At 44.4% G+C, this 27,651-nt stretch overlaps 2 protein-coding genes across 5 annotated transcripts in view; one reads left to right on the plus strand and one right to left on the minus strand.

Annotated features, from left to right (window-relative positions):
• The first annotated feature begins 23 nt into the window (after positions 1-23).
• Positions 24-10,358, plus strand: CHGA (chromogranin A). 2 transcript variants are annotated; one of them, XM_031593068.2, is made up of 8 exons: positions 24-379; positions 841-887; positions 4,552-4,645; positions 4,962-5,030; positions 6,630-6,728; positions 7,315-7,824; positions 8,262-8,716; positions 9,894-10,358. In XM_031593068.2, the coding sequence occupies exons 1-8, from the start codon at positions 337-339 to the stop codon at positions 9,975-9,977; spliced, it is 1,401 nt and encodes a 466-aa protein (XP_031448928.2). In that variant the 5' UTR covers positions 24-336; the 3' UTR covers positions 9,978-10,358. The 2 variants fall into 2 exon arrangements, with proteins under 2 accessions (XP_031448928.2, XP_031448929.2); XM_031593069.2 differs by lacking the exons at positions 24-379; positions 841-887; positions 4,552-4,645; positions 4,962-5,030 and adding an exon at positions 6,034-6,259.
• Positions 10,359-11,589: 1,231 nt separating this feature from the next.
• Positions 11,590-27,651, minus strand: part of ITPK1 (inositol-tetrakisphosphate 1-kinase) — a 132,133-nt gene continuing 116,071 nt past the window's right edge. For all 3 annotated transcript variants that reach the window (XM_090141528.1, XM_031593067.2, XM_090141529.1), the window contains 4 exons: positions 27,145-27,310; positions 25,211-25,278; positions 23,607-23,769; positions 11,590-18,091 (listed from right to left, as the gene is read on the minus strand). In XM_090141528.1, coding sequence (XP_089997654.1) covers positions 17,769-18,091; positions 23,607-23,769; positions 25,211-25,278; positions 27,145-27,310 — 720 coding nt within the window. In that variant the 3' untranslated portion in view covers positions 11,590-17,768. The remainder of the gene's footprint in view (positions 18,092-23,606; positions 23,770-25,210; positions 25,279-27,144; positions 27,311-27,651) is intronic.

A 27,651-nucleotide genomic window follows, 5' to 3' on the forward strand; every position in this document is an offset into this window, starting at 1 on the left:
ATATTTTTCCCAGGTAGCCGGAGGAATCAGGGTGGCTGTGTCGGATCCTGGAGTGTGGCTGCTCCTTCAGTACTCGGCAGGTGGTGGAGGTTAATGGGCAGGCTGCGTGAGAGGGGAGGAGGGAAAGAGGAGGAGGTGGCTTCCTCCTGACGCCATTTCCGAGGGGCTGACATATATAAATGAGCCGGTTGCTGCAGTGCCCCGTCTAGGATCTTCAGCCAGGACACTGGCGCAGACACACACGGCGCTGGTCTCCCTCCAGCACCTCGCCGAAGACCCCAAGCCAGGGCCAGACTAAAGCTCTGCCGATCTCCTTCCCCGCACCCCGCCAGCACCATGAGCCCGAGACTTCTCGCCGTCCTGCTGCTGGCCGTGCCAGGTAAGTGTGGCTGAGCGAGCTCCGCGACCCCTCCCCCGCTCCGGGGCTCCGCAGCACTGCGGGCAGAGCCGCCCCCACCCCGCTGTATCCCCGCCGCGCGCTCCCTGCACCTCGGACAGAGACGGCCGAGGCCGCTTCAGCACCGCGGACAGCGGCTGCCGCAAGGTCACTGCCCGAGGGCCGCGCCGTGCCCTGCTAGTCCCCAGTGCCAGAGCCACCGGGCTCCCCTTCCCTTCCCTTCCCTTCCCTTCCCTTCCCTTCCCTTCCCTTCCCTTCCCTTCCCTTCCCTTCCCTTCCCCTCATCGGGGGGAGGCACAGTGTGCACACCTAGGGACCACTTCAACCAGAGCTGGATTCCCACCTCCCGCACTCCCATTTTTAGCAGGATAGGATTTCTATGCTTGTCTCCCAGAGGCAGGGAATAACAAGCTCTTTCTTTTTGCCCTCTCCTCATTTTGCAGCTATCTCCCTTCCTGTGACAAATGAAATGAATAAAGGGGACACTAAGGTAAGAATAAACCTGTAGTGGAAGAGGGAAGCAAAGCTGAAGGATGTGATAATTAACCTCCACTTATTGGCTTATTCTTGGCTGCTCCTACTGAAACCCCTGTAGGAAGTGACAGCTTGGGGGGATTTGCATGAGAATTCCCCATATCAGGATCCATCCTCCCCAACTGCCTCCCTACCAGGATTTACCCTTTGCAATTCTACTTTTGGGTACTTGAGCATGATGAGCTTGGGCATTGAGGTTGGGTATGACCCTTTCTGGTCCTCCTACTTTCAGCTTTTCAAAGCTTCCAACAGGAGATGACTCAGGGGAGAGTAGGGGGAAGATATGATTCAGGAATGGGACTGTGTGTGTTTGGGGGCGTGTATACATCTGTCTGCCTTTGTATGCATGTGGTGTGTTACTTCTCTATGTACCTGAAAAATAGGCAACTGGATACTCTCAGAGTGCTAATCTGTCCTCAGCTACTACTCATTTTGTCAGGATGGATACAAGCTGTGTATGAATTGACTGACCTTTTCAGCCCTCCTTTGTAGGCTTTTGTGCCTACATCTGATGAATCTCTCTGATGTACTTCACACACATTTGCACTCCCAACTGGCTTTTGGCTGCTGAATGCTTGGCTAGCTGTGTTTGCCTGTGTTGATCTGCAGCAGAATCCTCCCTTCTCCTTCCTGATGTTACAATACCTGTATTTTTTTTCAGATGAGTTGATCTCTTTACTGTCCAAATTAAGACTTCTACAGGAGTCAATGTACGGAAAGCAAACACCAGCCCTTTCCCCTCTGCATTCTGAACCTCTTTGTTTCCTGAAATCTTCTAGCTGCAGAGAGATTTTCCCCAGGCAGCATTAGGAGAGAGCACACTTGTGTCACTCTCAGACACACATTCTAGAGTATGGTCTCTAGTCACTGTTATTTACAGAGTGAGTGCCATGAGAAACTCCTCCTCATCTCCTGTCAGATGCACCTGGCCTGAGGAGCTGTTGCTCAGCTAAGACCTTTAGCCTGCTTAGCCCTTCCAGGGCTGAGCCATTGGGTGCCTGCTTCAGGCTGTACACTGAGAAATGAGGCTCAGGCAAATGCTTGCCCCTTAAAGTGGGCTGGGCCAGAGCAGGATGCTCATTAGACATTCCATGGGAAAATCTATTAGTTCCACAATTTTCCTTGAGAGATCCATTCCATGATATGCTTTATCTGTAAAACATGGCAAGTCCCAGTAAGCTACATTTACGTTTTACAAAAACTAATGCAACTCCATGGAAATCTTTTCACCAAGGAAGAATTATCTCCCAACGGTCCTCAACTTGGGTACTGCACTGAAATGGGTTTGAGCTGAGAGAAAACTCAGACAATACCTTGGCTTTCCTTGCACCAAGGAGTTGCATATGACCACAGCAGTTACCGTATGCCTGACGTATGCTTACCCTTACATCCAAAAGGCAGTATTTCTCACCTGCAAGTATGTATTTCAGAAAGGGCCTGAGCATAGTTGAGTTCAAATGTGGTGAAGTCTTTCCTAGTAAGGCTGTGTTCCTATGAAAGTTTATGTGCAGGGACAGTGTGATGAAGTCTTAAGGATTAGTTACATGCTCGCAGTTAGAGGACAACTATGGGAAAATTTCAGTCTGAATTTCTGTACTGGATTAATTAATTCTTTTAAATTTTAATAGAACGTACAAGCAAGAGGGAGGACTGGTGGTTTTTTGTTGTTGTTGTTTTGTTTGTTTTGTTTTGTTTTTACTCGGTCTGATAGTGATGAGACAAGGCAAATTGCTTTAAACTGAAAGAGGGGAAGTGTAGGTTAGTTGTTAGGTGGAAATTCTTTACTCAAAGGGTGGTGAGCTCCTGACACAGGCTGCCCAGAGAAGTTATGGTTCTACATCCCTGCAAGCATTTAAGGCCAGGTTGCATGGGGCCCTGGGCAGCCTTATTTGGTAGGGGGCAGCCAGCCCATGGCAGGAAGTGGAAGCTGGATGATCTTTGAGATCCCCACCAGCCTAAGCCATTCAATGATTTTGGAAAGGCTCTCCTTCATTTCCTGTAGGTTGTTCTATCATGACCTTTTGAAACCTTACTCTGCAAGATTTGATCTTACAAAAAGTTCTGGAAAGCGTTGGGCTGACTGCATCCCTCATTTCATTAAGTTACATTATTTCTCCACAGAGCTGCCATATTTTTGTGGTGGTTGTTACTTTTCTTTGTGCTCTGACAACGTCCTGAAATCATTTAGAAATCTTCAGGAAGTTTGTTCAAGGTGTTTCATTAGACAGGTTCTCATTTGTAATGATGAGAAACTGCCTACTTCAGGAACTGCATCAAATACTGCTGGGAAAAAAAAAAAAAAAAAAAAAAAGCTCCAAATTTTGGAAAACGTAGAAAGGAAGTATCAGAATCTGTTGTGTGTTTTTTTTTTTTTTTTTTTTTTTTTTCTTCTCTTTAATGGTAGATTGAATTGTCACCAGGTCATTTAAAATCAATATTAATGGGCTGTTTGTGGTATTGGATACCAGAGAAATTTCCTTTCTTTCTTTTTGTTACATCTTTCCTGCAACATTTTAAATTCAGCAATAAATCCCCTCAAAATGTGCAAATAAATGAAGAGTTCAAGATTTCCTGTCTGTATCCTGTGAAAGCAGAATTCTCTCCTTACACAGAGCAAAAATTCGCCCATTGCGGCTGGTCGATAAATATATCCAATTGCTTGAATGAGTGACATTGTAGCTGACTGGGAATTGCTGGCTGGTGTCTAATTTCTACTGCAGCTACAGCTCTCTGCTCTCCTGAGAATGGCACCTTGAGGGAGGTGCAGGCCCTTAGGGCTGCCTGCAGAAACGATCAGCTACCCCAGCCATGCAGCACTAAGTGGCTGCCTGTGTGAAGAGCTAGGGCTGAGTGGGGATGATGAAAATTATGCCTTCTCGTTATACATGGAAGAAAAGGGTTCTGCAGAGGGCAGACCCAGTGTCTGTCCAGTCTGGAAAGCTGCCTCAGGCAGTAGCAAATGTATGGTTACTTTCTTGCCTTTAGATGACCTGACTCCACCTTCAACTCTTCCAGTTTATAACGAGTTTATTTCATCCAGGAAGTCAAGAACTTCTGCAGAGTGGGTTGCCCTTCTCTAGACCATTAGAGCAGTATTTCTCAACTGCATTTGAGAGTATGATTTGACTTTCCTCACCCTCTATGCCTGGCTGCAGTCTAAGCAGAATGTCCTCCTCGGGGCTTGAATAAGAGCTACGGACACTTGTTGCTCTCTATGGCCTCCCACTGAGTCCTTTTATGAGGTACAAGTTGAGGCACACTGACTTTAAAAATGACGAATTTGAGTTCAGTATGCATCTGTTGAGTATCTCTTTAATCATTCCTTGTGTGCAGCCTATGGGGGGGGCTGAAGTCATGAGATCCTCAGCTGTGTCAAAGTAGCTCTTTCCGCTGCCATGTGTCACTCGCTCACTGCTCAGTTTAGGGCGGTACCTTCTGTTCTTCTGTTAGGTAAAATGGGAACTGAACATTCCGTTCTGGATCCATCAGAAAGGCAAAAGGATCTGTGCCATCATCTGCTGCATTTCAGCCTAGATAACAGATTGATTTAAGAAAAAAAAAAAAAAAAAAAAAAAAAATCAAAGAAGCAGTGCTTTCGTTTGTATTTTGTCTCCTTCTAGGTGATGAAGTGCATTGTGGAGGTCATCTCTGATACTTTATCAAAGCCAAACCCACTGCCGATCAGTGAGGAATGCCTAGAGACGCTCAGAGGAGGTACAGATGTTAATTCTGGGTATCGGCAAGAGGGGATCAGGCTGAGAGAGAATCAGGGTCTTGTTCTCCATGGCCCAGCCTGACACATGCTCTGGCAACTGGCAAATGGTCCCCAGCAATTTCACCTTCCTCGTGGTCACCCCACTGAGCCTCCTTCCTGCCAGGCACAGAGTCAAGAGATGAGGCAGCAAATCAGGCCAGGGGACAGAAAGGAGTAAATGAGGAGGGAGATGGAATTCGGAGTACTTTTGTATTTCCTAAGGGTGGTGGAAAGTTGTCTTTGATCACATTCTGTACCAAGTCTCCCCTATTGCAGATGAACGAATCATTTCTATCCTTCGCCACCAAAATTTACTGAAGGAACTTCAGGAAATTGCGGCTCAAGGTACAGTTTTACTACATTTGCTTGGGGAGATAGATTTCATCGGTTGTAGCTCCTTGCACAGTTCTCGTAGTTTTATTTTACATTAATTTAACATCATAAAAATGAGTCATAAGGAACATAGTTCCAGGATTTCCAGTGAACACTGCAAGTGCAGGGATACTGTTCTTACAATAACTCTAATATGTATCTGATGAGTTAAATAACCTGCAGCATAACTTAGTGGCCATGTACAGTTTTCCTAGACAATGTAAATATTTTGGGGTGGGAGAGAACTATTCACAGGTCCCCAGTACAAGACTGCAGGTTGCAGGCAAGGCACATTCAAAGCTGGTGAGGATCCCAGCCACGTGGTCCAGCTGAAACTGCAGCTGCCTGCCTTCCTGCCTTCTCCTCCTGCATGGGTTACTCAGCTGGCAGTACTGCCTTGCCAGGGCATCCTTGTGCCCTGGTGGCACAGCAGGCTGAGATGGCTGCCTAGGGAGTAGGGAAGCCACAGAGGCAGCAGGGAGAAATGAGAGGGAAAATGCATATCAAGGTTAAGAGAGAGCTCTGTGCAGCTCCCAAAGCAATAATTTGGTCCTTGCCTAAATCCTATTGTGTGGGGACAGCAGGCAGTGACCCAGTTGGGCTCCAGAGGTGCTCTGATGATCCAGAAGAAAGAAACCTGAGCCTCTTCCATGCTGTGGGTTGCTACCCAGGCAGACCAGGTTGTGCAGGATGTGTTCTACTGCCATACACACTATACAACACAATGGAGCTCCAGCTTGCTCTTTCCTTGACTTAAACCCATCACACCATTTTGTAATGATGTAACATGAGCTCTCACCAAGGGATCAGTGACTGAGAGTGGGATCCCAAGGGAAAAACAAAGGTTCCTTCCTTGCTCTCCTCTGTGCTGGCTTCAGCTGTTCCTAATCAGCCTGAAGAGCCCACACCCTTGCAGCCCTGCCCCTTGTAGGTCCAGAGATAACTGAGCCAGCACTGTTATCTCTGGCCTTTAAGTTGTAGAAACAGGCTATGAGCTGGGTTAGGCATGGCTTGCTGAGTATGCTGATTCCATTGGGATGGCGCAGTGTGGGGAGCACTGCTTGCCAAGACAACTGTGCAGTGGTCCCAAGCTCTGTCCTTGAGCTCAAAACTGTCTTCAGATGCCTTCATGAAGCCAGCGCTGATGGAGAAGGTCCCATCACCAGGTGGGAGGGCACAGGGGCTCCTAGTGCTCACCTCAGGTATGTGGACAGCATTTGGAAGAAGGCAATTATTATCCTTCAGTACTCCAATACTTAAGTATTTTGTTGGCCTCAATGTGCTGCAGCTCAGCATCTCCTATTCCCTAGTTCTCCATCAATATTGCTGTTTTCCTAGCAACGTTGCCTCTCTGTTTTCACAGAGACCTTTTTATTCCTGCAGATAATGTTTTTGATGATGGCTTTGTTACCACGGTTGGTTCATGCATCCCCCGTTTTACAGCTCCCCTTTGGCAGATTTGTCCACTGCAGAAAATACACACAGAATTATAAAGAGCACAGCTATTTTGCTATCTGTACACTGAAAGTACAGAAAGTGCTGCTTTTTGCTACTTTTTGTTATCCAATACAGGTGCCAATGAGAGAACTCAGCAGCAAAAGAAAAACAGTGGCTTTGAAGATGAACTTTCTGAAGTCCTTGAAAGTCAGAATGATGAGAACAAGCAAAGAGGTCAGTGTCAGCCTCCTGCCGGGGAATCCAGGCAGGCTGTAAACAAGGATGTTCTTTCTGACAGCCTTGGTGTGTCCATCTGCTCCTCATCTTCTCCTTGGGTGTCACATGCACCAGCAACCCTGTGTTTGCTTTGGTCTGATATACCAGATAAAACAACATGGCACTTCTGCTTCTGAGCTGTGGTAACCAGTGATGTTCAGGTTGCCAATGTGATAGTGATTCCCTCCACCTTGCAGCACCATACTTAGTGCTTAGGATGAGTCATGACTCTGTCCTGAAAGAGATGCAAGAGCAAGGTGGGTCTCTCTTACAGCCTGCTTTGAAAGACATAAAGTTATGGTCCCCAAAGTGAAATTTGAGTTCAGTCCACACACACACAACGTACCATTATCCTGAACATTATCCTGAACAGGCCACATTTAGCCGATTTGGAGGCGTGCAGTTCTGCAGGAAGAAGGGTTAGTCCACTGCTATCGTGCTGGGAGGAGGAGATGCCCATGAGGGGTGTAATGGTTTTTCACCCAGACTCCTGTTTGTGAGATGAGCTCTCAGGAGAGGTGTTGCTTCTCATTCCTCTCTGCAGATGTGGCACAACAGCACCCTGAGGAGGAGCAGCCCACAGCATCCCTGGCTGAGCTGGCAGCACAGAAAACCCAGCAAAAGGAAGATGTGAGAGAAGAAGGAAAAAATAGCCTGGAGGTAGGGGAACCTAGGCTGCAGGATGCCAGCCCTGGTGAGAAGGATGATCAGGACGAAGCAGAGAGCAACGAGATCAAGGATGCAGAAGATGCGCAAGGAGAAGCAGATTTGGATAACCATGTTGACAAAGATCTGGGTGAGGATGAGCAACAGCAGCGAGGGGAAGGAGAGGAGCAGCGCAGAGGCCCCAGAAACAGCCTGGAGCTTGAGGAGGAAGGAGAGCAGCCATCCAGGCAGGGCCAGGGGCAGAGCAAGGAGGAGGCAGCAGAGGAGCGTGTGGAGCAGGAGGACGATGGAGAAGATGCTCCTGGAGAGGAGGACCCTACTGAAGCAGAGAGATTACTTGATTTGGCTGAGGAGGATGGGGAGGCAGAGGAGATGCAGGAAGATGATGGTATGTATCTTGTATGACTGTGCTGATACCTATCCAGGGTGAGATGAGAGTGCTGAGACAAGCTGATAAGAGGCTTTAGACCCTAAAAGTTCAGGCAGGTGCTTATCAGGTTTACAGAAATATCCCCAGTGACAGGTACCCAGAATCCCTGAACACCTGACCCATGGGCATGGCAGTAGCACAGACATTGCAGCCGCCTTGCTGTGTGCTGCTCATTTGTCACGTGGGGACAATTCCTTGCCTTTCTTTGAAATCCTCTGTGATTTTGACTGTTATCTCCAGCCCGCATTACTGAGACAGTGACTTGAGAGTGGATACCCCAGAATCCTGGGGAAATGGGGACTAAGTCACCTTACATCACCTCTGAAGTCTTGGTTCAAAGGTGGAGCTCAGCCAGTTAAAGTTCATGCTTAAAGTTGTGTGTTATGCTCTTTCAGGTAATGATGATGCTCTGGGATTTGGCAAAGATGAGCAGAGCTCTGAGGAGGAGGAAGAGCAGCCACGTGTACTGAGACGAGGAAGGCATCGCCTGGAGGATGAGGGAATGCAGGCAGAGGAGGACACCTTCCGGTCCAGGGATGCCAAAAGTGAGGAAATGGAGGATGAGTCGTCCAGGGAGTGGGAAGACTCCAAGAGGTGGAACAAAATGGATGAGCTGGCCAAGCAGCTGACATCAAAGAAGCGCATGGAGGAAAATGACAGTGGAGAAGATCCAGACAGGTCCATGAAAATGGCATTCAGGTCCCACAAGTATGACTTCAGTAGCCCAGAGGAAGATGTGAGAAGGTCATGGAAGCATCACTCAAAGGAGGACAGCAGTGAAGGATTTCCACTTGCTCCCATGCCTGAAGAAAAGAAGGATGAGGAAGGCAGTGCTAACAGGAGAACAGAGGTTGGTTTACGTAGGCTTAAGTCTGGTTAAGTCCTGTCTGGTTATTACTTTGGAATCCAAACTGTGCTAATGGAAGATAAGGATGATGCCTTACTGTTATGCAGCCCATGTTGGTTCTCTGTGACATTAAGGGGATGTTTGGTGATTTTTCCAGTTTTTCAGACCTGGGTATTATTGAGGTTTCCACTGGTCTATGCCTTTGTTTCTTTCCTAGATTTAGTAATTAGCGCAAAAATATTCCTTGTCCTAGAGAGCTTTAAAAATGTGACAAGAGCACTGTACTGGCCTGTGCTGGACACAGTGACTAGCCTTGGTGTGGGTTCTGTGTCTCTAATCCCCTTCAAGTTACAGGATAGTCAATTCTGTCCCAAGCTCAGGTACGGGGTGAGCAGTTTCATACCTCCTGGGGAGGCAAACCAGGGACAACTGTGATGGGAGAGCAGGTGTTAGAGTGGAAATGTCTGCAAGGAATGTGAGGCTGTCTGAATATGCCTCATTCCCCCATGCCTCGTGTGATGTTATGCAACAGCTCAGCATGTCCCCTGGCAGCCAGGAGCAACTGTTTCTGTTTTTTTGGTGTTGAAGCCCAGCTCTAGTTTATATGAGCCACAGAGGGCTGAACACAGGGGCTGGGAATGAGTTCTGCAGTGCTCTGGGACAAGCCATGCTCAGGTGCCCAGGAACGTAGCCAGTTTACTGCATTTTTCTTGCCTCCAAGACACCATTTTTGCCTTAGTAATGCAGAGGAGTGTTGCCCAAAAGTTGCACACCAGCATCCAGGGGGGTGTCACATTGGTTGAAAGCAAAGTTAAATGTGTTGGCTCTGAGCAAGGAGAGAGCATCTGCCCTTCTGCCTCCTGCCATCATCTGCTTTTGGGGAAGGTCTCTTCCCCCCAGAGGGCTGCTCCCCCCTAGCCCAAAGCCCTTACAGCATCTCTGGGAGCACTTCATCCTTCTTGGTTAAAAGCAGTGTGTGTTGTATGGAGGAGGTCTACCCTGCTGCTACTGGGAAACTGGGACTGAATGGCCCAAATAGCTCCACGTGCGCTGGCAGGGACTGAGGCAACACTGCCGTATCTCCCCATTGCAGCAGGCAGTGAAATAGGCAGGTGGCATGGCTGCAGCCACACTTCCCACCCTATCACTCCCTGTTGCCCCATTTCTGCTCTCGTTGCAGGACCAGGAGCTGGAGAGCCTTGCCGCCATCGAGGCCGAGCTGGAGCGCGTGGCCCACAAGCTGCATGAGCTGAGGCGGGGCTGAGGGCTGGCCGCAGCCTCTCTCCACCGTGGTCTCCCTTCCCGGTCTCATGCCGAGTACGATGAGCAGAAGCACCGCGCCTTGGACGCCGGCCCCACGGGCGCCAGGCCTGCCTCCCTCGCAGTAGTGTTGTGCCCATCACCGCTTCTTGCCCCCACGCTCCTCTGTCCCCTACGGATGTCCACCTGCCCCATCGGGCCACCGTAGCCAAGAAGTGTGACCTACACCTGTATTTTCTCTCTCTTTCTTTATTTTTATTTCCTTCTTCCCCTTCTGTTTTTTAAAAGATGGGAGAGCTCTCTAGGAAGCTCTCCTCCCACCGGTAGTTTCACTGGGTAAAACTGCAATAACTTGTTACCTTTTGATTAAAAGCTGAGAACTCTGACTGTAATATATTCTATATAAAAAATTTATCTAAGGAAAAATAAAACCACGGTGGGCTCTTTGCTTTCTTTGCCAGCTTCCATGTCAGTGGGCTGCATCCCCTCCCCACCCCGGTGGCCTCCCAGCCTCACCACAACGCTTGGGTGGCTCCATGTGGCTGAGGTGGGGGCTAAGGAGTCTTAGTGTTGGGTGAACACGTGAGAATGTCAAGTTATTCAGGCATTTGTGAGTGGCTTTTAATAAGAAGTTCACAAATGGGACAGTCAGGGGGAGAACCAGGACGTGGGGCCTGGAGGCACCATCCTGCCCTTCCATCCCTTCAGGCACTGCTACAGGAGCGACCATATCCGTGGGCTTAGGCAGGATACGAGCTGGAGGGCTGGGCAATCTCTGGGCTGGAGTGGTTGGCTCCTGAATGTCTGCCCAGGCAAATGTTTGGGACCCATAGACTTTCTTTGGAGGGAAGGACAGAGCTCAGGGCTGGGCAGGGCACCACCAGCAGCAGCTCTGTCCTTGGAGGTGACACAGAGCACTGCTCTGCAGGCAGTGTTTACATGAACACAGGCTGAACCTGCCTGTTGCTTAGCAAAATTTAATACTGCTGGGTGAGACATCTACCTCTCCTGCACTAGACAAAATACAACCCTGGTTAAAAATCCTTCTAGGTTTTGAGTAATCAACATTTCCCCATCAGGATCAGTTCAGAAGGCAGCACTAGGAATAAATCCTTAAGCACAGGAACAGCCTGAATCCCAGAGATATCAAGATGTGCTATGCAGTCATTATATAAATAGCCTAATTCCCACTAGTCTTACAAATCAAAGCCAAACCAACCAAACATTGATGGAAGAGGAGAATGGCTTTAAGCTACAAGAGGGGAGATATAGGTTAGACGTTAGAAATTCTTTACTTGGAGGGCAGTGAGGTGCTGGCATAGGCTGTCCAGTGAGCTGTGGGCTTCCCATCCCTGGAGGTGTTCAAGGCCAGCTTGGATGGACCCCTGGGCAGCCTGAGCTGGTGGGGGGCAGCCAGCCCACAGCATGGGGTGGGAAGTGGGTGATCTTTAAGGTCCCCTTCCACCTAAGCCATTCTACGATTCTACACCAGCCATGTTCACTAGTAGAGCTGGTTTAAGAAAGTCCAAAGTAACAATGACACTGAGGAAGCCTCTCACACTCAGCTGCTTCCCTCGCTACCCTACCCATAAAGAGAAGGCAAAGTAAAATTTGTTATAAGGCATTTATTTTCATTATGTGTTGTAAAGGGACAGTTCTGTCTTCAAAACAAGTACAGAGAGAATGCCACAATACCTACTGCATATTGCTTTACTGTTGAAACCAAAACATTGTCCATCACAGGTGCTTGGCAAAAGAAAAAAAAACACAACATATTACCATTGAAATCATTGCTGTTAGATGAAAGCACCATCTCCATTGTCAGATCTGATCAGTCATGCAACTGAAGTAAGATGCCAAATAGCAAATATTTCTATTTTTTTTTTACAGTAAACCATGATTTTATAAGTTTTTTTAAATCATTCTAGATAAATTTAAGTACAAAATGGGAATCCCGTTTCAGAAATCATAGTGAAGAGGGCTGAAGCAAATCACAAGACGCACGTGTTAACACTGTACAGTCGGATCTGAACACAGATACTGACAAACTTGTGAAACCTGGCACAGATGAATGGTCCCCAGGCCTCAGCCATGCTTAAGTGGGGAGCACAGCTGGCAAGTGAAGGAGAATTCCAACATGATCCACATGTGAAGGGCCACTTGTCTCAGAACTGCTGGGATCCCAAGGAACTATTACTTGATTTTAAGAATGACTGCATTTTAGTATCCGGTTCTCACAAAGGTATACACAAGCCGTATCACATACTGCATGAGAAATAAATAATAAAAGATACATCTAATACAGCTTTTATTTATTTATTTTTTACAGCACTGACTTTACAAGAGGATAAACAACTCATTTTTAGGGGCTGCTAACATCTGAAACAAAGAAGTCACTATTTTATACTCAACATATAGTCAACCTTTTAATAACTTTATATATGTATATATGACTTTTCACACAAAAATGTTAAAATAATTTATATCTAAAAACTACTGTGTAAAGAATGAAGGAGGAAATAAAAAGTGGGTTTCTTTAAAAAGGATGGAAGAGGAAGACCTGAATTTCACCAACTTCATTCACTGTTCCAGCTATTTCTAGAGTTTCAAGAGATTTCCAGGCCATCAATCAGAACTTCATAACGCTCAGGAGCCCCCTGCAAACTCCAGGCATGCTGGACAAGGCCACTGCTTACTGAGCTCATGGCCCACAGACAACTGCTGGCATCAGCCCCAGTGGATTCAGGGTGAGAAAGGTGGAGAGAAAACATCTCCCAAGATTTCTGTAAAAATAATGGAGCCAACTCCTGGCCCATTGGTATTACAGTGTCCCCTGGCCAGGACTTTATCCCCAGTCCTCACCTACCTCTTCTCATCCCTCTTTTTCATCACAGAGTACATTTTTTTACAGTGATTTTTTTCCTCCACAGGGAAACTGCACTACCGGCAGCAATGGACCAGACCCCAAGAGTTCCCTGTACACACAGCAAGAACACCTTGAAGCCTGTGCTTGCTACAGATGCTATCACGCCTGTGTCACCAAGGAATTACCATTCTAACGCTTTCATCTGCACCTGGACCCTCTCAAACTTCAACAGACTTTAGCAATTAGTGTGGCCATGTAAACATAACAGCATCCACAAAGAATGTGAAACCCACTCCGTCAAAAGCTCAACTTTTGATGGCTTGGGCCAACAGGGTGAATAGGGAAAGGAAAGGTAGTGAAGATGTGGGAAGTACTTTTCTGGAGGTTACATTCCTCTGAAATAGGTATTAAAGCAATATTACAAATAAAATCAGCAATGCGTGTGTCACACATGAAAGCGAGAGGAGATTATATTAAAGGAAATATTTTAATCTACACAAAGCATTTTCGCATCCTGCTATTACGAAACACACAGCTGCAACACCATAAAGTAATTGGATACTGAATACAAAAATCAATACATCTCTGACCAGGAGGAGGGAGGAAATGAAAATCAGCGGAGTAATGCAAGTGAACTCCTGCAGTGTGCACATGGGGAGACCACTACAAACTCAGATTAGACTCTATTCACTAACAAGCCCAAACCTAAGATTTTCTGCACCACTCTGGAAGATAAGGCTGCAAGGGAGTCTGAAAAAGTCTGACCCATGGTCACCGCTGCCACACCAAGACTTTGGGGAAGCCATGTTAGCTGAATTGCTGCTAAGTCTGGAATTTCTTTTTGTTGGATGGAAACAGAAGTTTCCATTTTCCTTTGTTTTGCTGTTTTTTTTTGGTCAGTCAACTCAAACACCTTTGGCCATCTGCATTCAGTCGCTCTTGGGCTGTGCCCTGCCATTCCAACCCACACACTGCTCCATGCAATCGCTCCTAGACTGGGCACAGCCCACAGTTGGCTGAGGAACATCATCCCTCAGCTTGAGCCATCCACCCTACTTCCCTCCTCTCCCGGGGTCCCAGGGTGAGGCTCTTTGTTCGTGCCCATCTATGAGGACAGCAGATGAAGCCGATGGTTCTTACCTGAGCAAGTTGTTGCAGATTCCTCTGTACAAACACTGACATGTTCCAAATGGGGATTTCCAAGCAAATTTCTCATTACAATGGTCTGAATAGCTCTGGAAGAGCCAGACACATCGCTACCAAAGGCAGAAGAGCCGCAGGCTAAGGGTGTCAGCGCTGGCACACGTGATCAGGCTGCACTTCTGCATTGGGTTTTCTGTATAACCCAACTGTCCTGATGCAGATACTGCAAACCCAATGTAACATGGCAGCATCGGCTAGAGGGAGAGGATGATGTTAATGGTTTTGCATTACGTGCACTAATAATACCATTCAAATTCTCTTCCGCAGGGAATAATCTTCACCTATTGAAGTCAGCTACATAATTATAGCAGAAATCACAGTCAAATCTCCTCCATCACACTGACACAAAACCTGGAGAACATTCCAGCCAAGCTAATGGTGTTCTTGTGGACTGATAACAGTGAAGCAGAACAGAAGCAGATCCATAAAAAGCTAACTGGTGACCACATCATCTTAACTTAATTGCTCCAATCAACACAGCAGCAATAGCTATGCCTCTGAAAAGACAGCAGAACCCTTTCTAACCCACAATAACAGAATTCAAACAAGACATTATGGAAAATCTCCCTCGGATTGTCTGCAATTTTAAGAGCGTGGCTAATATATGGTATGGTCTAATATTACTACATCTCCTTACTTTAAAAGAAAACAAAAACAAAAACAAAAAAAGACTATAGAACAAGAACTAAATTACTGTGAAGCTTATCATAAATCAAAGCCATCTGAAACTTATCAAATGAGGCAGCAATTCAGAAAAGCACTTTAGCACAGGCTTAATAACATATGTGTGCTCAAATGTTTTGCAGTAATGTAACTGTATGTCTGGACACGTGGTAATTTACAGTTTTGGCTTTTAAAAACTGCTCTCCTGATTGGCCCATGTGATTGGGCAGCACTCTAACATATGAGCCACAACAACAATTTCGGCAAGGAAATATAGCAATACAGCAATCGCATGGTAATTTAGGAGAAAACTCTATTGTAATGCCACATCACAACAGGTACTTGCATATCTGCACCTGGTAAATTAAAGTGATACAGATACATTTGATAAATAAGAAATAAATTACAGACTATGGGAAAAATGTCACTAATCACACCAATGACCTAAACTTCTTCTCTAGTTACAGCCAAGGTCTGGAGTAATATTTAAATATAGTATTTCTGTAAGCCTTCAGAGAATTACAAAATAAACTTTTAACAATCATTTGTAAACAAGTTTAAAATGCACAATTATATTTCAGTAGTTTATTTTGGAGAAATAAAGCAGTGCAAAATAGGCCAACCAAAATTCAGAAGGCAGCCAGGAAAATAAAATTCTCATTTGATGTTCTAACTAGGAAACAGCATACAGACATTTCAATTGGATCCGACACTCAGATTCATGTAAACATATTCAGTTTGAAAGGTCTTGAGTTACTAACCCAGCTTTAACATCATCGCTTTTTCCCCACCACCAAATTAAAAACAAAACAAATCAAAACAAAACAACCCCAAGCCATAATAAAGGGAGCAAAAGGCAAGTCTACAAACACTCCACCAGCTGGTTACAAGAAAGTACCATACAAAAATAAGCACTGGCAAATTTCTTCCTGAGGGTATCTTTTGTTACACACGTAACATAAAAACACTTTTTATTTTCAACAAACAGAAACAAACCCCAAACTGTAGATGTCAATTTTATTTCAGTCACGGCTTCGTGAAAGGTTTGGTCTATCATGAATACTCGTATAAACCCACACCTATGTACATCTGACTCACTCACACCACTACGACCCAGGCCTACAAGCTGCACTCAATGTGGGGTTCAGCAGCCTCAAAGCATACAGGGATTGCAAAGAGAGCCCAGCCCAGGGCTGGTCTGCAACAGAATAGGAAATTGGCTGTATTTATGTGCACCCTGGAATTCTACAGGTACCACACTCACGAGGTCCTCCCCTCTTGTGTAGACTGTTCTCAGAAATGCAAACCCAGCTACAGAAATTTTCCTACAATGGCACTTGGGGAACAAACCCAATCTCTCCCAGAGAAAAATGAGCTTGCATAAAATAACTGCTACACAATGCTCTTCAGAATGCCCTCTCCTCCAGGACTGGTACCATCATGTTAGGATGGTGATACTTTCTATACAGCTTACTGCTCTCTCCATGGTCTGCCCAAGCTTTAAGCTCTAGATCATTTCCTTTTGAGTGGTAATGCATTCCTTTTAATCTAATACAGGATACTAACAAACTGGCATTAAATGCTGCCATGATGGGTGCTTTACAAATATCTGCTATAGAAAGCTGGAGACCATACCTGCAAGCTATGAGCTGAACTAAGGACATTTTCTTACCACCACGCCTCTTAAATATATTTTAGGGCTTATATGGGAAAGAGAAGGCCACTCAATCTACCAAAATAGTGTCTATGTTCTCAGCACTGATAGAGTTGGTTACTTTTAGTTTAGTGTTCAGAATTAGCAAAAGCTGCAGGAGTGCTCAACAGCAGAAGATGCTGCCATGCTAGAAGATGCAATAGCAGGTGAACACTGTAGGTTTAGTGCACACCTCAAGAGACAGAATGTGGCTGTGCTAACGCTTACAAATAGTGTGAAGCACCACTGTAAATTACCACACAGCCCATCTGACAGCCTCACCTGGCAGCCTGAAGCACGATACGCTACATAGAACTGCTGTCTCACACAAAGGTACTCATTCTGCATACATTTCATTTGCAAAAGAAAAAATTGCAGCACCGTGGATCTCTGGAAGGCAGCAATTGTCTTACACCCAGATCAGGTGCACCGCTGTAAGGAGAACGTGTGGCTCTGGTTGGTAGCCTTTTGGCAGAGCTGTCCCAGAATCCTCACAAGTGTAATGTAGGGAAAATTAAACTCTCTGCTCAGAGATGAGCTGCTCTTCTAGCAGATGATGGAAAGAATATTATTTCATCAACTAAATCACTCAACTTAACTACCTGCACCTCTTTTTCAGCCTCTACTCTGCCTGGATCAGACACATTTCATTCTTGGCAAGTGTAGCCAGAAGCGGCTGGTGACTAAAGCAAGGAGGCCTGGGGTAAAGCTGTGAAGCAGGAACTGGGGTGGCTGCTTGGTACTGAGCCCTTAACAGCCGGCATGCTCGGTCCCATCAAAGTGCTGTGGCTCACAGCAAGCTCTCTGTCAATACCCTGACAATGCTGCAAGAGATTTGGTTTAGCGATACTGAAGTTGTCTGAGCTTTCTTTTGCAATGGCCTAGCTGGAAAAAGGAACGGGAGTATTTTAGGCAAAAATCTCTAGCACTGTTACATTCATACATTCCATTTCAACATTATTATCTCCTTGATACCATGAGGTCCGATTTTAAAATGCTGGTCACCAGTGATTACAAATAACAATAGAAACAAAAGAGCAACCCTCCCACAATGAAAGGTCTAGTGTTAAATCCCATGCGTGTGTGTAAACTCACTATAGATTTACAACTGGAATCTGATGAAGTGGATCTGAATCACTTTCTCACCCTCGCCTTTTCAGACCATTTCATCAGCAAATCAGGTTAAATCAAATGGAAGATGGGTTTCTTTTAATTGTTATTTTGCTTTTTTTTTGTATTGTGTTTTCTTGGTGTTTTTTTTTTTTGTTTGTTTTTTGTTTTTTTGCAATTGTACTATTACAGCCTGATCTGATTCTGGGACCACAATTTGTATCCCTGCGGCTTTTTCCTCAGTCCATGGCATTGGCAAGTTACTGGGAGGAAGCTTTCGTGGCCAACGTGGCGACGCAGTGCTGCTGGAAGCTGGGGGACACTGCTGAGTTGCAGCCTAGTCTCTGGTGTTGCAGTTTTACTGAGCTGTTGGTCTCGCTCTCCACAATCCAGGAGGAGTCTTTTCCCATGACGCTGAGACAGCCTGTGCTCGCACAGCATATCCTCTCGTCCATGATCCCGCCGGTCTGCTCAGCCAGGAGCTTGCTACGGTTTAGCTGGGTCACCTCAGGTGCCTGACCCTGCAGGACAGCAGCTATGTGGTTCAGGAGATCTGTGAAAAACTCGGAAACGCCCTCATAACCTGAAAAGGGGAAAAAAAAAGAAGAGGAAGAAAATGCAGCTGAGTAGTTCCTGCACGTTCTTTGAATGGTTCTTCTCCCACTTTATTTCTTAGGCTGTCTTCGACCTGCCACTGATAATAAAAAAGCTTTTTTCCATGATGCCACTGTGACTGAAAGCACAAGCAGGCTAGCATAAAAGGGAACAGAGACCCTTGCTGCTAAAATACTTCTGTCCAGACAGTTCAATAAGAGGCATTAGATCACTTCTCAGATTTTCTGCTTCCTTTTCCTCCCACATACATATGTATATATATAATTTTAGGTATATCCTATCATTTGTTTCCAAGTCCAGCTTTTCCCCTAAGTTACAAACTCTGTGTTGTAGCACCAATTTTCCGCACCCCACTGCTAGGATTTACTACAGAAACTTGCTCTAAAGCCCAGGTTCCTTGAGGGTCCATACCCTCTATAATTTCCCAGCAACCTCTCAGTTAGGGGAACCTCAAAGAAGGGCAAAGCAGGCCCTGTTCCCTACAGAAAGGCAGTATCTGATTGAAAGAAGCAATGCGGTGCTTGTCTAATCTAACCTAACTTAGTACTCAAAACATGTTCCCTGCTATGAACAATGTCTAAAAACACAGTCAAGGAGACTAAATATATTTAAATGATGCAGCATTGGGCAAAACAGCAGGATCTGGGGTCAGCACTGAAACCAACTTTCTGCATGGTTCTGTTAAGAGACTCCCAGACAATTCATACTGAGAGTTTAACAACAAGTGGCTAAAACAGATGGTCAAATAACAGGAGATACTACATTCTTTGTGACAGCAGGTGTGTAGAGTCTTGGTTTATTTTAAACTCTGGTATAGACACAATTTTATTACTACATTCATTTTAAAATTGAATCAGACATGCAACACATCTATATAATGTCTTGAAATGGACCTTAGCCACTACTGCATTAGCTGAAATTGGTATCAATTTGATTTAGTATTTAGAGGTGATGTGACAGTCAGTGTATTAAATGGGCTAGGCTGATTGTTTCTGAATGCCTATAAAAGTACTTTGAAGGTGACCTAATATTAATACAGGAGACTAAAGCAATAAATGGCAGTTTAAAAGTTCCACGTGAATAGCACACATTCACACAGATCAGCATGGTAGCAGAACTGCAGACCACAAATAAATGCACATTTTAGAACACTTTTAGTAACACGACTAAAGGGCAGAAGAGCCATAAATAATTCAATTTGAATCTCCCTTCTTCTGTGAAAGCCAAATTCCTTTGGCAATAAGAAACCAGCTTCCTGAAAAACACAAGGTAAGAGGACAATTTAACCTTGAGATAAATGTGGTGGTTTTGTGGGGTATTTATAACCCACACGTTAACTAATTAACTCTTACTTAGGCTGCCACACTGCTTTGGATTTTACTGCACTCACTCACAATTCTCTTAGGTACTCCCAAACAGGTCTCATACCTCTACTGGTTTGTGTGATAACAGCTCCCAGTTTTCCTGTCTCAAGGAGCCTTACACAGATTCAAACAATTCAGCTATTTAAACCTGCCAGTGGCCAGTGACCCACATTATAACTCACTCATCAGCCAGGGACAACCAAGGCTCTTGCAGCAGGCCATGGGAGCCAGAACAAGAGCTCCACCTCTCTGATAGAGATGCTTGTTATGCTTTCTTGCTTATGTAAAAGACACGGGATTAGCCTTCAAATCTACTCAGAGTGCTCCCGGCTCCCTGGGAATAAGCCATCTCCATAGTAACAGCTTTAATATTCAGAGAGGAGACCCATAGACCCTAGATGGTTTTACGTCTGCTTGCTGAAAACAAACCAGCCTTGTCTGAGGGCACATGGTAAACTCACAAAGAAGTTGCTTTAAATATTTAATGGGAATAAGAAAGCCAGTTACAAAGTCCTGAAATCAGCAGATGTTATAGTGTAAGGAAGCTATCTATGCATTTCATACATTTGCAGTGCCAGCCCACTGCACACTGCATGGAAACACTCAAATAATTCTGCTTGGTCACTGAGAAGAAAGTTCATATAGCAAAAAAATATGTATAAAAAAATACAACGAAGGGAGGAAGAGGACCAATGTCTCAGTTCCTGATCCACGAGATGGGGATGGCTGCAAACTGTCAATATTGGCTCACCCTGTTCCTTGACTGCTGCTGTACATCTTTCAAAATGACAACTGTGGGACATCACTGTGCTGCAACAATAAGGCATCAAGAAGGGTAACTTAAATTATACTTTCAGAAATTACTGGCAACAAAGTCAGGGCTCATGTTACACAGGGAATCAGTCAGAGGACCCAAGTTTTGCACACCTAAAACACAATCTGTATGGATCATGCTCCTGCAAGCACTACACTAACATAACCCTCTGAAACCACTATGGAAATACATACCTGTCAGCGTGAAGTTTGCATTTTGCTGTGATGAAAACAGAAAACAGTCTCTAGTGTTCTCTGGCAGAGCACAGATAGGAAGGAAGTTTGTCCAGGAACTCCAGAGAAAACAAGCACCCTGTCTACTTGAGCTCTGCAGAGCCACTAAGTGCCCACGAGCACTTTTAAGCTAGTGTTACAGATATTACACTCCAGAATTTTAGCAGACTTTCCTTACGCTGGCAGTTACTCTGGTTTTCTTCATCTTCCCTAGGGCAAAGAGAACTGGATAGCCCACAGCCTGCATTTGTGGCAGTGTGCTCATATGCACAAACCGTGTGCCCAGACCCAGTGCCTTGCTTCCCAGCTACCACATAAGAGCATACAGAACAGCAGCTCACACACCCTGCTGGCAGGCTGCTGCTCAGGCTTGCTGAGATCAGCTGCTCTGATGCAACAGCAGGCTTCATGGAGCCCTTTCTCTGTTACCTGAGGTCAGACAAACATAAAACCCACATGCTACGTGACAGACCTACAGTTAAATATCTCAGCTGGTAACCACAGCTAAATATAGCCCAGACAGTTTTCTATATAACAGGAGACACAATAGGGCTTTTAGACATTTATGTTTAACGCCTTTCCAAACTGCCACTAATGCTAAATGAAGTAGATAACAGACAACATCCTCCTCCAGGTATATCTGCTCTAAAGTTAAATTAATCTCAATATGATATCCATGAATTGGCAAGGTCAAATGAGCTCCAAGCTGGGTAGACATGAAAGAGAATGCACAAGGAAGCCAAGCCTCTGGGCAGCTGAGGAAGGCTGTGGTCAGGCCTGGCCCCAAGATGCAGCTTGAGCTCCATGAAAGAGGCTGAAAAGACACCTCTTTCTCTCCCTCCCCACTAAGCAGCAGTACTTCAGGTCCCCAAAGTGTCTAATTTGGCTTCCATTTGGATCTACTGCAATCCTTCCAGGACAGAAAGATTCGAGGAAGAAGCAAGGGAAAGCCCCTTCCACGGATTGCATGGTTTGAACCCACTGCTGACACAGCCCATCAGGGAGTCCTTTGAGCAGTGCTGATTTTCAGCTTCTCATTAGCAAAGAGTTGGCTCCATTGATGAAGTCAGTCCTTGCAGCTGCTCATCTTTGAATCAAACTGGCCCACGGAGGGAAATGCATCTGCCCTGGCTGAATGTGCTTTTGAGCAACAGGGATACATCTCTATGTTGAGATGTAAATTTTCTTCTGTTGAATTTTATTCCGTTACTTCTCCTCCATTCCTAGCAGCTTTAAGATCAGTCAATCTCTCTCTCAGTTCTGCTGTCTTTTACAGATTTGAATATTGCTTTGTTTACCCCCAGCCTTCTCTTCCATATGTCTGGTCCCTGCTGTTGTCCTCTAGACTTTCTCCAAGCAGTTTTCAACACCCTCTGCCATGCTGACAGAGCCAATAGCTATCTTCACTACTCACAAGGTCACTATAAAAAAAATATCCCGTGTGTGATAAAATGCAGAATTGTGCACAAGAAGCTTTCCTGTGCTCTCAAGTATCTTGAAAAGAATGCTAAATTGATGTCTATTCAAAGCCTAATTAGTGTACAGATTGAAATGCAGGACTTGCATTGAATATCAAAAACTGTTGTCTAAAGATAGACATACAGCAGAGCACAAGGCTGCAGGCAGTTCTGCAAGGTGATGCCACTACAAGGAGACATTATATCTGTTTAAGTTGCTAAATTTGCCACTAGCTGTTGCCCAGTCTGGACTTTTCAATGATTCAAGAAATTAAGTAGTTCAGTCTGTGCAAAGCACCGAATCTGAAACAATACCTGCAAATAAAAAAATCGCCTAAAAGTACAGAATGCAAAATAGTGTAAAATGCAGGATTGCAAAGAGATGTCCTGCACCACTCATTTCAATATCCAGTGTCTGAAACATGAACCTTTTCATAAAACTGATTTGGCTCTGACTTCTGATTTAGGTAGTTTCATTGCTCTTGGCAGAAGACAGTTTTCATGGGTTTGCAGACTGCATCAACAGCATATGGTGGAACCAAGCAGCAAAGTCATCTGTGAATAGCAGGGCTGAAGGTTTGAGAGGAAGCCAGTCACAGACAGGCAAGGCACAACAGGGCTGTACTGGGATTGAGGACTTGGATTGAAAGATTAAGAAGATTGGTGATTTAAGGCAAGACTTCTAGATGTGAAGATATCTCAGTCATACTGAAAATTCAATGATAGGCTAAACAAACTATGCAACAGCCTGGCTATGTCTCTGAAAATAGACAAGACTATTCAGGTAATGATACAATATTTTCAAAGAGAAAAATGCCATGTAGAACAGCATCAGAGATTATGTAATCTTTTCCAATGTTAGGTTACCGAATCTAGCACGGGTAACAGAGCATTACTGTCTCCTGTTATACACACTTGTAACTCCTAACAATTTCAGTGGTCAATGATTTTGTTTAGCTGCTTCCAAGACATACGATGCACTAAAGAAGTGGACAAATCTTCAAACGTGCATTCTATTGTTTTATTCCAGGATACGCTTATGAGAGCCTTCAAGGATATTTAAGACTTTATAGCAACTCCTCCGCAAATGCAATCTTCCTTAGATTCCTCCTGTTGTTGCTTTTGTGCACAAGACGTCTTTCCACAGGAGAATCAATTTGCACAGGAAGAGATTTTCAAGGGAACACTTTGCTACTTCCGCCCCCTCAACACTTTTAATGGTACAGAGTCTAGAGAAAAATAATCTTAGAGGCTCTCTTAAAATAGAATTTATTCTCTCTTCACTTTGAGAATGAAAGACAGACCTAGAAAGTTCAAGCCCCAGCACACAGCCCTGTGCTTCAGTTCCTGAGCAACAGCATGAAAGCCACACAACAGCTAGTCACTAAACTTTGACTGCATCTCCTAAAAGCTACTATTTCAGTAGCACAGTCCATATCTACTCTAGGGTTTTGTCCTTTCTAGATTAAACACTGTCTGATTTTGGTACAATTCTGCATGCTGCTCTCCCTTTCCCCACCTGAGAAATAATTATATGAGACACCGGCAGCAAAACTTCACACTAAGCACACACTGCATGGCTTCTGCATAGCATGAGTAGAAAGGCCTTTCTCACCTGGGAATGCATTTATATCAATGACTGCATGCTGCCCGGTCTGATTGTTGATGATGATATCGATTCCAAAGAGGGAAACTCCCAGAGCTTGCCGCAGTGCCTTAGAGATTTCCCGGATGACGTCATCATCTGGCCGCTCAAATACTCCTTCGATTTTATCCAGCTATAGAGGAAAAGGACACATTACTAACTGAGTTGAAGCAGTCTTTTAAGTGCAAAGATTAAATTTCATTTCCAGGTCTAATATCCACCAAACTGCAGAGAACTGGTAGCACAAAAGAGAAACAACAGGAACTTTTTAAATAATTTAGAATCCCACATGCAGCAGAAGCTCACCTACTCTAAAGCATCTAGTTCTTTGTTTCATATTGGTGCAGTTCCTTAAAATAAGCGACAGTGTAGCAATAAATGGAGAATCACTATTTTAAGTACTAAATCTTTACCTTACAAAAATAAATTCAGCCAACCAGTTCAACCCTGTGCTGCAGCTGTTCTGGATACACTTCTGTTATTACAGGTAGATTATGGCCTGCCTGTGGGACTGATAAGACTTGTACCTGCTAGCTTCATCTGAACTATACAGCACAACTCTGGTGGTATCTTCAAGGCAGCAACTAATTCAAAGTGGATAGCTTTTGTGTGAATTTTCATCTATAAGTTATTCTACAGACGTGTACTATCAAAAATAATTTAAATTACTTATGACTGGAAGATGTAATTTTTTCACGTTTTAAACAAGAGATTATGCAGCAGAAGCACACTGGTATGCTTACAGAAGTGTGCATGGAATATGTATGTGCATGAGAGAGGTGGCAGGTAAACCACAAGAGCGTATTCTCTACATAAACTTAAAAGTAAATTTACCCACAAAGGAATTTACAACTAGCACAATTACAGCTTTAAAATTTTACACATGCACATCTTGCACACAATTTAAATTAATCATTGCTGACTACAGAACTATTCCCACATAGAGCTTGTGAAACAGAAAAGAATCTGAAGACTCAGATTTAAAGGACTCAGTCCTGCAAAGTGACTTTCACAGCAGCTGAGTACCTGAGGCCTTATGTGGATTCATATGTACAAAGCTTATTAAAAAGCCTGGTAATGTGAGCATTAATCCATGCCACCTGCTTACATGATTGGACTCAGAAGACCCCCAGAAATGGTCCTGCAGCAGCCAGCAAAGCCTACACTGCAGACAGCTACTGATCCTCTATGGCCCTGTCCAATGCATTTTGTCTGAATTTTCACCATTTGTCTTTCCTCACAGAACTGAGGATGGTTTATGCTTATGAAGCTCTCTAGACAGGGAACGGGCAGATATCTGTATACAGAAACTTCTTCCCTTTGTCTACACTGGCTTTGGGAAGTTCAGGCCTGGTGTGTAGCAGACAGGCCTGCTGATCAGTGCTTTCTCACCAGAGCTCAGTAAGGAATACCAGAGGGACACACAGCCATGCTGGTTCATTATACTGAACAGACCTCAGCCTGCAACATGGAGGCAGACAACTTAAGGAGAGCTGCTAGCTACCAGCACTTTGATAAGAAAGGACTAGATAGTCTTCCAGTTATGCTAGAGGAAAAAGAACAAGTATACTTACCGCTGTTAAGACAGATGATGATTCTGGCTTTGAGACATTGTGGCTGTTGAAGAATATCGATTCTCTGTCTGGAATTAAAAGAAGGTTGTAAATAACTGTATAGAGGATTTTAATTTACAAAGGATGAGTGCAAGGAACAGCAGATGGCACTGCAGCCCAGGGAATCCAGTCTTGATCAATACTAGATAGTTCCCTGAAGTGTGATCCAACTCACAGCTTGGCTATAAGCATAGGCAGCAAAACATGGCCCAGGCCAGCTGTGCTTTCCAGACTTCAGCCCTCAGTCAAATAGAACTATGAGAGGTTAATAAAAACTAGTTTTGATTCATCTATTAAACAAACTCAATTAATAATGAAGTTAATTTCTATCAATTTGATACATTCAATATGACTTCTCAGATCAGAAAGGTTGCTGGCCTCTGACATTTAAGAGCAGCCAGAGGGCCACATAGAATAAAGACGGGAGAACCATGAAAAGCAAACTTAAATCCAGTCTGAAGTCTGAGACCATCATGTACTCTTCTTGCCTTTCCTCCCATTCAGAAAGGCCCTGTACTTTCAGACAGTCAGCTCCAGGGAGTGTCTCACAACCGTCAGACCTGTTAGGTAGGTACTTATAATACGGAATTCTACTGAAATGGGAAAGAAAGCCAGACACTTATCCTAATCTGCCCACCCAACGTATTTTGCATAAGCTTTCAGACAACCTTAAGGTTTTACACTAATGGTATGTCTTAGCAGGCATACTTAAGATGCTTTAACATATTCTCTTCCAGCAAAACCACAGCCAATCATAGTATTTTATATGAACACAGCCTACTTCATTTGATCAGGACACACAGCACACCTAAGAGTAAACATATCCAACCTACTGCCATACGTACCCCCAGACAAGGTCTTTTACCAGGATTCTACTGAACTCCACATAAACTAACAAAGTATGTCCTTGTGTGTGGAAACAGTGATGAGCACACTGATATATTAAGATCAGCAGAAATCACTACAAAAAGTCACGAGAAATTGGCACTTGTTTGTTCATCTCCTTCAGCTTGATCTCTCTCACTTCTGCTACCTGCTGGATTTTTCCACTTGCAGGACTCCATCCACCATGAGCTCCAGGGAGCACCAAGCACCTTCACAGCCTGTGTGCACTTAGTGTGGCACAGCCTGAAGACATCTTTGTCTAAGAAAGACCCTGTCTATGTTCATATTTCTGCTCGCTGATAGAGAGATCCATGCCCTGCTAATTTCTTCTTGCTTCTGATGTCCCACAGAATGTAAATCTCAGGCCCATCAAGGGGAAGGATTTTTTTTTCCATACAGGATATTTTAGAATCTTCTAATGAAAACCTTTCACGTGACTGCTCTCTAGTGACATATAGGAGGATCACTGTTCTTAATGACAAGACCATTCCTCCTGTTCTCCAACAGCTGGTATCCACAAAACAAAGAGACTTGCACCGAGGTTTACAACAATGGGCATCATATTTCGGGGAAAGCACAAGTGATTTTGAATTTAAACACACATATATAATCAAGGTAAAAATAGGGAAAGGAAGTTCTGGAGTCATGTAATCCAGGAAATCCTCTCCAAAGCACATTTATAAACAAACTCCGGAACAAATAATGTGACCTTACTAGGAAATCAGAGAATTTCTCTGGCTCCACACTTCCACATTACACAAGACACTGTTTCTAACAGGTAAGACACTGTTTACTGTTCCATAAATATTTACTATATAAATGTCATTCATATATATTCCAGAGTACGTGAGTTATCCCCCTTCTTACTGAAATAATACAGAAGAAATAACATAAGAACCAGATGTCTTCGTTTAATCAACCTTCTTAAAGACTTTTTTTGACCTTCCTTTGAGCTGTTTGTTGCTAAGGCTCTAAGAACAATCGCTTCCTTGTAAATGAGCACCATATACCTGAGATTCCAGCAGAGAAGTTCTTTAAAGATGGTCTTTTCACCACTGTGTAGGATTCCCCAACTACAAACACTTTATACAGGACAGCATTGTGGTTGATGAAGCTCTGAATGACGCAAGGGGGGCGGACAGCTTTCAGACCCTCCTGGTTGAAGATGATCGCCATCTGAAAACACACACAGTTGCACACAAATCTTTCAATAACTTTATATTCACCAACAAGCAGTGAGGGAAAACATCTACTGGTGGATATATGTTGACCAAGTGTGAATCCCTTCTCAGCAGCAAGTCAGTTTCACTGACACAAACTCTTCAGACGCAAATGGCAGCCTAACTTTCATTTTCAATGAAAATTTTAATCTCAGCTCTTCACAATTTCATTTACCCACTCTATTAAGAATGCTACTGGAATTTTTTAGAAGAAAAAAAATGATAAAATATGTGACCATTATAGCCAACCACATCTGTGCAAATACAAGCTTGTATCATGAGAATAACAGAAGTGTG

This window comes from Phasianus colchicus, chromosome 5, assembly GCF_987193195.1.
Source record: "Phasianus colchicus chromosome 5, bPhaCol1.hap1.1, whole genome shotgun sequence".
In the NCBI taxonomy this organism is placed as follows: Eukaryota; Metazoa; Chordata; class Aves; order Galliformes; family Phasianidae; genus Phasianus; species Phasianus colchicus.